This window comes from Limulus polyphemus, unplaced genomic scaffold (assembly GCF_000517525.1).
Source record: "Limulus polyphemus unplaced genomic scaffold, Limulus_polyphemus-2.1.2 Scaffold194, whole genome shotgun sequence".
In the NCBI taxonomy this organism is placed as follows: domain Eukaryota; kingdom Metazoa; phylum Arthropoda; class Merostomata; order Xiphosura; family Limulidae; genus Limulus; species Limulus polyphemus.
The window spans coordinates 448481-459806 of record NW_013665804.1 but is presented as its reverse complement, the minus strand read 5'-3'; the positions used below and the strand labels follow the sequence as shown (position 1 = coordinate 459806).

Sequence of the window (11326 nt, the reverse complement as noted above, 5' to 3'; positions counted from 1 at the left end):
AGGGTTACAACTCCCATTGTGGTTTAAGGGAATGGAGCACTATATACTTGTTCAAAAGGGTTACAACTCCCATTGTGTTTAAGGGAATGGAGCACTATATACTTGTTCGAAAAGGGTTACAACTCCCATTGTGTTTAAGGGAATTGAGCACTATATACTTGTTCGAAAAGGGTTACAACTCCCATTGTGTTTAAGGGAATGGAGCACTATATACTTGTTCGAAAAGGGTTACAATTCCTATTGTGTTTAAGGGAATGGAGCACTATATACTTGTTCGAAAAGGGTTAAAACTCAAATTGTGTTTAAGGGAATGGAGCACTATATACTTGTTCGAAAAGGGTTAAAACTCAAATTGTGTTTAAGGGAATGGAGCACTATATACTTGTTCGAAAAGGGTTAAAACTCTCAGTGTGTTTGTCATTCACGCCACTTTTTGTTTTATTAACAAAAGTAAGGGAAACATACTTCACGTATTTCTAAGCCTCTAAATAATCGGTGTTTCTAGAGAAATTGTTATTAAAAGTCAAGGAATTCTTCAGCGTCACCTTTTGTGAGAAAGTCGAGAAATATCAAAGGGAGTGACCATTGATGATATGATACTAGCACAATAATAAGGTCACTGCATTCCAAAGCCGGCTATCTACACACTATACATTGAACGCGTACGCCTAAACGCGTGTATGTGCGAAAATGTTCACTTTTCTATTCTAAAAAAGAAAAAAAATTAATACCTGGAATATTTTTATAACACAAGTCCAACTTCCAGATCACAAATCCATGTCAGAATACGATCACACGTCCCACATTATATACTTTCAGTATCAAACGGCCACAGATTAAAGACCCTCTTCTGCAAGCGAACACAAGTCTCAGATTAAATAACCTTCTCATCTTACGACCACAAGTAAAGAAATATAAAATCTCATCATCATACGACCACAAACCCCAGATTAAGAACTAATTCCAACGTATATTCCCAAATTACAAGTCATATTCAACATACGACCATAAGCCCAGATTAAAACTCCCTTCAATAGCCACAAAACCCAGGTTATAAATCCTTCTCAGCATAGATTCTCAAGCCCCAGTTATAAACCCACGTCATCATTCAACTACAAATTCATAATTATAAATCTTCTGAGAATGCTACCGCAAACCATAGATTATAAGCCCTCTTTATCAAACGACTTCGGCATTTTATTTTGACTGATTATTTGTTTCCCGACAAGGTAGTAAACTTTCAGTTTAAAGATTTCAGGGTTATCTAGGTGGATGAGCAACCAGTTATCATACCTAGATTCCATGCCTCCAGTAGCCATTGTTATTGTGCTGTGTATCCTGACGGCAACCTTGACAGAAGTCGTAAGCAACGTAGTATCAGCGACAATTCTGCTACCCGTTATCAAACAGCTCGTAAGTGACGTATGTTTATCCCAAAAATCGTTTTAGCTAATTATGCATGATGGAAATGTGAAAAGCACTAACTATTACAAATACTTACACTATATACAAATATATATATGGTTGGTAAAGACTTCTAACTTCCTACTCTTACAGTGAGATACTCATTAATATCATGAATAAATGTTGAATATACAGGACGTCCACAAAGTCCTGTTCCGATTTTAAAAGTATATTAGAACAAAACCAAAAGAGCTAGAATTATGCAGTTTTAGCACCTTGTTGCTTAACTAATGATGTTTTTTTTTCTTGATTTACCGATTGTAACCGGAGTATCCAGTTGCTAATGTTTGATGTTTGAACTAAGAAGGCGACTACACAGAGAAAGCTCAATGTGTGTATTTAATACACGTAAATATTCAATCTCTTGTGTAGGACTTTGTGTACCGTTGATCTTGGTAGCTGGAGTTCACTTGAAGCACGACGAAAATACTTTCTAGGGTTGCGTTGAAACGTCTCCTGGACATTAGCAACGGTTTCTTCAGAAACACCTGGACGTCCACTTCACACTTTCTGTCCCCGAAACTTGTGAAACCACCTCCTAATGCTGGATTTGTAGGGAAGATTCTTGCCATATTGACGGCGGTAAATCTGTTGAAGTGTTGTCACTGATCATCTCGACTCTGCAAACCAGATGACATATTGAGTTTCCTCCTGTGTAGTCGCCATCTTCGTACAAAATTCAATCATTAGCAACTGGATACTCCGATTAAAATCTGTAAATCAAAAAATACTTCATTAGCTAATCAATAAAGTGCTAGAAACTACATGATTCTAGCTAATTTGGTTTTATTGTGATAAACTTTTAAAACCGGAACAGGACTTTTTGGACACCCTGTACAATTTTTAAAGTAATATTCCGACAACCTTTGATTTATAGCACGTGGCATCATATAAAAAAGTAACTTTTTTTTAAGATTTAAAATATTTATAATATTAAGACAATTTGTAATCTGACTTTATAATTTATGAGTATGCTAGTGACAAAATTATTTAGATGTAACTGTGGATGTAGTTGGTTGTGTGGGCCATATAACGCTAAACTCCGAGGCTATATATGCGTCCTGTGGATATGAAATATCTGTCGAAAATATGTTTCGTTGTTATTCTTTTCATGAGCTTTAACTTATAGTGTGAGCTAATTGATTTTTGATTTAGTTAACAATTGTTTACTTTTAAATTTAATTAGCAACGCACAGGAAATCTTCATAGGATTTTGCCAAAGTTTCTAGAAATATTTTGTTATTTTTCTCAATGACGTGATTTTGTATTAAACATTGCATGTAAAAATAAATGACTTTAATAAATTTAGTCTCACTTAGGGCCTAACATTGCCTGGTGGTTAGGGTGCTCGACTCGCAATCTGTGTGTTTCGGGATCGAATCCCATCCCACACAACATGCTCGCCCTTTCAACCTTGGAGGTTTCATAATGGGACTGTCAATCCCACAATTCGTTGGTAAATAGTGGCCCAAAAGTTTGTTATAGGGAGCATTCATGAGTTGCCTTCTCTCTCACTTCACTTCACTCATATCACTTCAAAATTAGAGACAGCTAGCGAAGATATCCCACGAGTAGCAATGCGCGAAACTCAACAAACTAAGTTTCAGTTATGTAAAAATGAAATTGTACAAGCATGTTTCCTACCTTCAGAAAAGAGTTTTACGATGCATAAAGCCTCCAAAGTTGTAGTACAAAGATATCATTACCCCGTTAGCAACAAATGTAGAGGGAGTTGTTAAAAAATCGTCTTATATTATAGCAATTTAATAAGTAATGAAGTAACCAAACTGAAATGCTTTTATTTTGGTTTAGAGTTTGGCCTTAAAAGTTCACCCCCTGTACTTGATGTTACCAGTAACGATTTCTTGCTCTTTCGCCTTCATGCTTCCGGTTGCAACAGCACCTAATACCATGGTGTTCGAAATTGCTAGAATGAAAACTTTGGATATGGTAAGCAACAGACAGAGAGACGAAGGTTTTCAGTTACTTTACGTTTCGTCTGTCTTTATCAATTTATTTGTTTATTTTTTAAAGTTATCAGTGTAAATAATTAAGCAATTTCTTATCACGTCACGAATGTGATATAGATATAGCAACAGATATAGATTCTATGTTTTCACTATCGACTAGACTGGTAAGAACTATGTTATAAGGAAAACTAATTGATTTCCATTAAAACTGGCCCGGCATGGCCAGGTGGTAAGGGCGTTCGACTCGCAATCTGCGAGTCGTGGGTTCGAATCCCCGTCCCACCAAACATGTTCGCCCTTTCAGCCGTTGGGGCGTTATAATGTAACGGTCAATCCCACTATTCGGTTCGCGGTGGGTGGTGATGACTAGCTGCCTTCCCTCTAGTCTTACACTGCTAAATTAGGGACGGCTAGCGCACATAACCCTCGTGTAGCTTTGCGTGAAATTCAAAACAAACCATTAAACTGTATATGCACAGACTAAGATAACTGGTGAAAACATATTTTACATTTCTCTTACTCATGCCTGCAGTGTATAACCATGTTATAATAACGCTATTCTTTATTCTATGTGTACTTGTTTTTAATCAGAAATAAAATAATAAAGACTTGATCTATCACATGTTTTTGCTTAACCCACTGGATTTTAGAAATTTCATTTCGTATTCCACGCTTCCGTCTCAAGTGACCTCGGAAAACATAATTTTAAGATAACACAATCTCGAATAAAATACTAAGTTAGAAGGTATTTCTGAACAGTTTCATGCGAAGATAAATGCTTTTTGTCTTTTTACAGTAATTTATAATTTGTGTCTTTTATAATTCAAAGCAGTTAATATACTCCACTTGTCTTCAGGAACCATTATGGTGATAAAATTATAAAAGTGCTAATTTATCTTATGTTTTACCTTGCAGGTCAAACCCGGTTTCTTCTTGAACATTCTGTGTATATGTATTCAAACTATGATGATCCACACGCTAGGTGACGCACTGTTTCATTTCAATACGATTCCTTATTGGATGAACGTGAATACAACCCTTACTACTACGTTTAGCTCCGTGTTACCAGAAGCTGTGGATAATCTGACGATCCATAGAATTACAGCAATATCGTTTCTAAATATGACGTCAACGTAAAAGTTGCCTGGCATCGTGCTGTTCTCCATCAAATCACTGATTGAACATAATCGGTTGTTCTTGACATTATCTTTTCGACTTTAATATAATGAGCTATTTCCAAGATAACGTATCAGCCATGTCTTGGTTGTCTTCACAAACTACCAATACTTCTGACTAATCTTTGGTCAGGCTGAAACGTCAAATTGATAATTTTTTAACTCTTCTAAATTCACAAAAAAATATATTAAATTTACTATGGAATATTGTGAAAACGAAAAATTGAATTTTAGACTTAAATATTGGCACAAGTAACGGCATACATACCATCAAAATTTCAGAAAAGCAATTTATAATGACACCATCATATATACTTTCTCAAGACATCCAACGTCTCACAAACCTGCTGTTGTCTATAGTTTGTTACACAGGCATATAACCGTATCCTTGTCATCTGAAGATTATGTAACTGAATTAAAAAAAAGAAAAAAAAGAAAGAATTGCTATCAATAATGGTTATACAGCTAATTTAATCGACATGTTGTTGTTTAAAAATTAAAAGCCATTAAATTATAATCATATACTGTACCAAAAGATAATAAAAAAGGAATGGTGTATGATAAGATACATTGGGAAATCTCACAAAATATAAGACAATGAACAAAAAACTATACAATTGCGTTCTACTGTGCAAACAAACAAACAATTTGGGCAAAACATTGTATAACAACAGGAACAAAATCGAAAAAATACAATCACAATGGTGTTTATCATTTAACACATCAAGACTGCAGTAGTGTATATGTAGGTCAGACAGGACGTTCCATAGAAACAACAATTAATGAACGTTCAAGAAGTTGAAAATTGGGAAAAATGGACTCCACTTTTTCATCCCACCTTAAGGAAACTAACCATCATTCGAATAAAATTTTTCAAATTTTACATGTTTGCAAAAATAGTAAAACATTAAATAACCTGGAAATTTTAGAAATAAATAACAGTATAAAAATGAATTCAGACAATGTTCTATACGACCAAATTAATTTAATCTCCTCCCCACTTCTCAGTTCGTGTTGTTGTTGTTTAATAAACTCTCGTAGTTCACTGTCTTTTAACCCAAGACAAACCATTTATCAAAATCTGACATGGTTATATAGTGTAATTGTAATCTCTACACTATTTTCACTACCACAACAGTTGTGCACATATAGGCTTAGTTGTTTCTACTCTTGTTCACGTCTTTTTCTATCGCCGTTTACTACTGTATAATCATAGGTTCTTGGCTCTTTTTATTCTTTTTTTATGTGGTTTTTCGCTAGCTTGCCTCACAAAAAGGTGCGCACGCATGTGGATAAGTAATAATACCCAAATGCACACCTTTGGAGTCCACTTAGTATGTGTTCCCAATTTCACATTTCTAGGTTCTTTCCTCTTGGAACTATGGCGGTCACACACACACACAGACAAACAGAACGCCCTTTTATTAACATATATAGATAGATAGTTGGAACCTTTCCCGGTTAACTTAATATTAAACCCAGTTTGAAAACGGGTATTACGAATGAGTAGTGCAAGTCGAGAAAACCCCGTGAAACCAGTTTTCAGCAATATTTAGTGATAAGAGTAGGGGGAAGAACAATAAGATGGTTAAGTTCGTGTGTTAATTGACATAATAACTGCAATGGTACATTAAGTATTTTGAAAGTACTTTTCCCATGCTTTTTGAATGACGGCGGTTTCTTCTTGATTCTTACACAGCGACACCTTGTTCATTCTTGACTTTTGTACAATAGTATATATATATATATAGGTTTACGTTCTTTATTTATATTATAAACAATGTGACGTCTGTTTTCATTATTATTTTTCAAATAATGAACGCTGTTTCCATAGTCGGAGCAATGACGGCTGTTTCAGTTGTTGTCATTTGAACAGTGAATGCTGTTTCCATTGTTGTATTTTGAACAACGATAGCTGTTTCCTTACACGTTCATATAATTATTGGCATTCATGAACAATGTTGTTCAAATATTAAATTAATGAAGTCATTGTCATTTGTCATAAATTTTAATTGGCTGAAAAACTGAAAATATTCTAGTATAATTCTAACAAACTGTGACAATGCTATAGTTTAAATCTCACGACATAAGTTTGTTACTCAAGATAAATTCATATATTTATTTGCTTTTCTATTAATAAAATGTATAAAAGAACAACAGTAATTCTCGTCGAACACATAACAAATTGTTCCAGACATCCTGTTCTAAAAAGATTTAAAGCTGCTATTTACTATCACAAAACAACTGTGATGTTCAAACATGGATTAAGGAAAAAAAAACAGTGTTACAGTTAAATAAATGACCTCGTAGCTTTGCTGAAAATAGTAGATTAATCATGTGATTGTTTAGAATTGTATGTTACCTCAAAGTCACTGGTGAGAACTGTACTGACCTCAGAGTCACTGTTAAGATCGTAGATTACCTCAGAGTCATTTGTTAGAATTGTAATAACCTCAGAGTAATTCTTAAGACTTATAGTGACCTCAGAGTTGTTGTTAAGAATTGTATGGCCTCACAGTCTCTATTAAGAATCGTAATGACCTCAGAGTCACTGTTAAGAATTGTAATGACCTCAGAGTCACTGTTAAGAGTAATAATGGTCTCAGAATCCCTGCCTAGAATCCTGATAACCTCAGTCACTGTTAAGGGTTGTAATAACCTCAGAGTCAAGAGTTTTCACGTTTTCAGGGTCACAGTTAAAAATCGTAGTGACCTTAGAATCGCTGTTAAGAATCATGATAACTTCAGAATCGCTGTTAAGAATCATGATAACTTCAGAATCGCTGTTAAGAATCATGATAACTTCAGAATCACTGTTAAGAATTGGTATGACCTCAGAGTCACTGTTGAGAATCATAATAACCTCGGGGTCGCTGTTAAGAATTGTAATGACCTCAGAGTCACTGATAAGAATCATAATAACCTCAGGGTCACTGTTAACAATCTTACTGATCTCAGAGTCACTGCTAAGAGTGGTAATGAGTTCAGAGTCGCCGTGAAAAATCGTAATGATTTCACTAATAAAATAGTAATAACATTGCAGTCTCTGTTATGAGTTTTTATGATTTCAGGGTCGCTGTTAAGGCTTTTAATTACCTCAGAGTCACTGCTAAGAGCCGTAACGACCTCAGATTCTTTGTTAAGAGTTGTAATGATCTGAGAGTCCCTGTTAAGAGTCGTAATGAACATACTAATATTATTGACAATCAATGGAGTTACTAAATGAGAATAATTACAAATCTAAGTAATACTATCAAGTACAATACACGATTGTTGTTGACGGAAGCGAAAGAGTTTTGAATTGGTTTTTAAGCAATTTTATATAACGAGTCCAAAGAACAGTATTATTTGATAGGGCTTCGAGTTTTAGTTAACCATGCTTTAGAGATATGTTGTTTAGAAACACAATTTCTAGTAACAGCAATAGATATCAGTGTTCTGAAAATGTTCAAGCGTTATTACGTGTTAATTATTGTCACGTGGTGGTAACGTTAAATTTAGCGGGAAGAGAACTGGCGAGTAAAGGAGGTACATTTGCGCTAGTTGAGGTGGAGTTCACGAACAGCAACACACTGGTGATATCTATTATAGAGGTACTGCTGGCCCAATCTGTTTTGTTTGTAATTAAACACAAAGCTATACAATGGGCTATCTATGATCTGCCCACCACAGGTATCGAAACCCGGATTCTAGCGTTGTAAGTCCGCAGACATACCGCTGTGCCACTGGGGGGGGGGGCAATCTGGGAAAGTGTTAAAGTCAAACAGTACCACATCTAAAATGTTGATCAATACAAGCTGAATACAAATCGAAAGAATATTCATGAAAATCCCAGGTTTCACATGAAAAAAAACAACATAAAAATATTCACTATTGTTAAAAAATAGCAAGATGTATATCTTTTTATTATAACTAAAATCCATCAGTTACAGGAAAGTTTTAATATATTTTTCTGAATACGTTTGTATAGACAGATTGATAAAAAAAGAAAATTATTTTCTTACTAAAATAAAAAAAACAAAGAAAATCTCAGGTGATACGCAAGGCTTACCATGGTAGCAACAGGCAGCATATAAAGGCAAAGAAACATGTAATTGTTACTGATAGCACCATATAAAATCAACACAGACGATTTGCGTTTTATCGCTTTATTCTATAATAAACTCAATAAAATAACTTAACCTGGACTTGTGACATTATGATATCGTAATATGAGAGTTAGCAACCTCTATCATATCAACACAATTTCATATATTCGAACTTTTGTCTCTCAATGTGATCACGTATTTTTATTAATGTGCATCATCTTCTCAAAATAGTCATATTTTTATTTACTAACGCCCTCTGTTTTATCAGCCTAAAATCATTTATATGTTAATACTCTCAAAATTATCAATACAAACCCTTGTAAGTAATAAAACCGTCTGTCTTAATAGCATATGTATATCAATACCTCTGATTTATCACTATATTACTTTTCAACATGATCGTTTCTGATGACTTACAAGTTGTTTAATAACAGATAGCAGCACTGTCGCCGTTGTTGTGTTACTTGCAATTCATGTCAAGGCTGCTGTCATAACATACAGTACTGATACAAATGTTGGTGATAGAAATTTCAGAGAAGTCAACTGACTGACCTGATCTGTTACATATGTTCATAACAATATACACGAATTATTCATAACAATATACATGAAATATTCATAACAATATACATGAATTATTCAAAAGCATTTATTAAGCGTTATTATGGCAGTGTCGAGTAAAAATATTAAAAAAAAACATCTTGAAATTAAATATTAAGGTATGTAATTGTATATTCTCATTGAATGTGTTGCGTTAGTATCAACTTGCTTTAATAAAGTATTGTATGTATAACTGGTAAGCGTAGCTTTAAAATTTCTGAGTACTAAACAGAGCAGTATTGAGATATTTTGTAGTATGGTGTTACTTTTGTATTATCATACCTCTGATCCTTTAGCTAAGGCAAACCCTCCTGTCAGCAGTACGAAAACAACTCAAGGCATCTAGGTCTGAGCAGTTTCCCAACTAGTAATGGAGGGCTGAAGCTTAGTTAGTGGGGGTTAGCTGGAATAACAAGTAGCAGCACACTGATTCCTATTTTTGGAGTGGCGTCATCAATCGGTCTGGATGGAAAGGAATATGCACCACGTTAGAGATTTAGTAAAATTTCATAAATATATCTGGAAATTTCAGTGATAATCTTACTATTCCACTATGGTTTCTCGTACTTTACAAGAACGATCTGCATATTCTGATACAGTGACTTACCACAGTTGAAAGTGTGACAACATTGGCTACATGTTTAGAACTTATACATTTATCTCACTATAAATTCCCGACAATATTACAGTATAATGCTTTCAGAGTAATAAAGGCTAGGCTATAATGTCACAGGTATTTCCGAAGGAGGACATTCATATAACATGATTGATATATGATGCAAAGCCAACGTCACAGCATTTCGAAGGAGGGAGCCTTCCATATTCTTCATGGAAGTGAAGAAAGCAGCGAGCTCCTAAGCCTTACATACTAAGTCAATCCGCAGTAACACCTTTATCTGCAAATCAATAGCTATGATTATAAAAGGAAACTTTTAACCCAGAACACCGTAGCAATGTAGGTGCTGGTATATCTCCGGGTATCATTAACAAGAGGACAAACAAGGACTGAAACTTGATGTAGACTCTCAAATCTCCAGCTACACTTTGAAATTAATGGCTATTTGCATGAGAAAGATGGCGGAAGAAAAGTGAGTCGTCACAATCCCATACATGATATGTTTCTTGATTGAGCGTCAATGAACTTTCATGCCTTTGACCTCCTCATACGTGGTTTCGTAAGATGGTGTCCACGTGCAGTGGGGGTGAAAAGTACGACAAGATGTGTGGTCTAAGATTGACTTCGCTATCTTTTTACATCCAATTGAAGTTTTAGGAGTTTAGTGAATTTCTCGGATTCCCACTTTAACTATATTTTTCTAAACTGTTTTTATACCAAAGTATTTGTGGACTACAGGATCCGTAGTAGTACAGCAATAACAGAAAATGTGTTAATATTATAATGAATCCTGCTAATTACTGTTGGAATTACCTATGTATTTTATACATAAAATGGGTAATTTTAAGCAATTTTCTTGGTCAGTTCTTAGCACCAAGTATTGTAACATAAAAAAACATAAAACTAATATTGTGGAATATGTGGATTTCATACACCGGTAGAGAACGATGTGCAAACAAGTTGATTGATAGCTTGAGGGTAAAACCTTAGTTTAAAGAGACTTTCTATGGAAGTATCTATACTATTATTCTGCTTGTTCGTATGTACGACCGTTACGCTTTCTGACATAAGCATGCGTAGTTAGAATGTTTCCCCCAAGAAAAACAGCGCATGCGCATTATTCACAAGACGACAAACAGTCTGCCTGCGGCAGAGAGCTGCAAAACTCAATGATCAAGTCGCTATAATTGCTGTATGAAACAAGAAGTAACAACAAAAGGGGAATGTAAATATACTTTACTAACCATTTTCTACAACAGAATATTAAAAACGGTTTGACGTTAGGTCGTAGAATAACATTATAAGTTTATGTATCGATAGTATTAAGTACAGTAAAGTTTATTCCTAACTAAACTAAAGTAAAAGAAAAAAAAACGTACACAGGTTACAGTGTTAATTTATCTCTTTATCGAA

General features: G+C 34.6%; 1 protein-coding gene across 4 annotated transcripts in view; it reads left to right on the top strand.

The window, feature by feature from the left end:
• LOC106478258 (solute carrier family 13 member 5-like) overlaps positions 1 to 5492 on the top strand; it is a 33216-nt gene extending 27724 nt beyond the window's left edge. For all 4 annotated transcript variants that reach the window (XM_022381836.1, XM_022381834.1, XM_022381838.1 and 1 more), the window contains 3 exons: positions 1252 to 1413; positions 3277 to 3414; positions 4350 to 5492. In XM_022381836.1, the coding sequence (XP_022237544.1) occupies positions 1252 to 1413; positions 3277 to 3414; positions 4350 to 4571 (522 nt within the window). In that variant the 3' untranslated portion in view covers positions 4572 to 5492. The remainder of the gene's footprint in view (positions 1 to 1251; positions 1414 to 3276; positions 3415 to 4349) is intronic.
• Positions 5493 to 11326: the final 5834 nt, after the last annotated feature.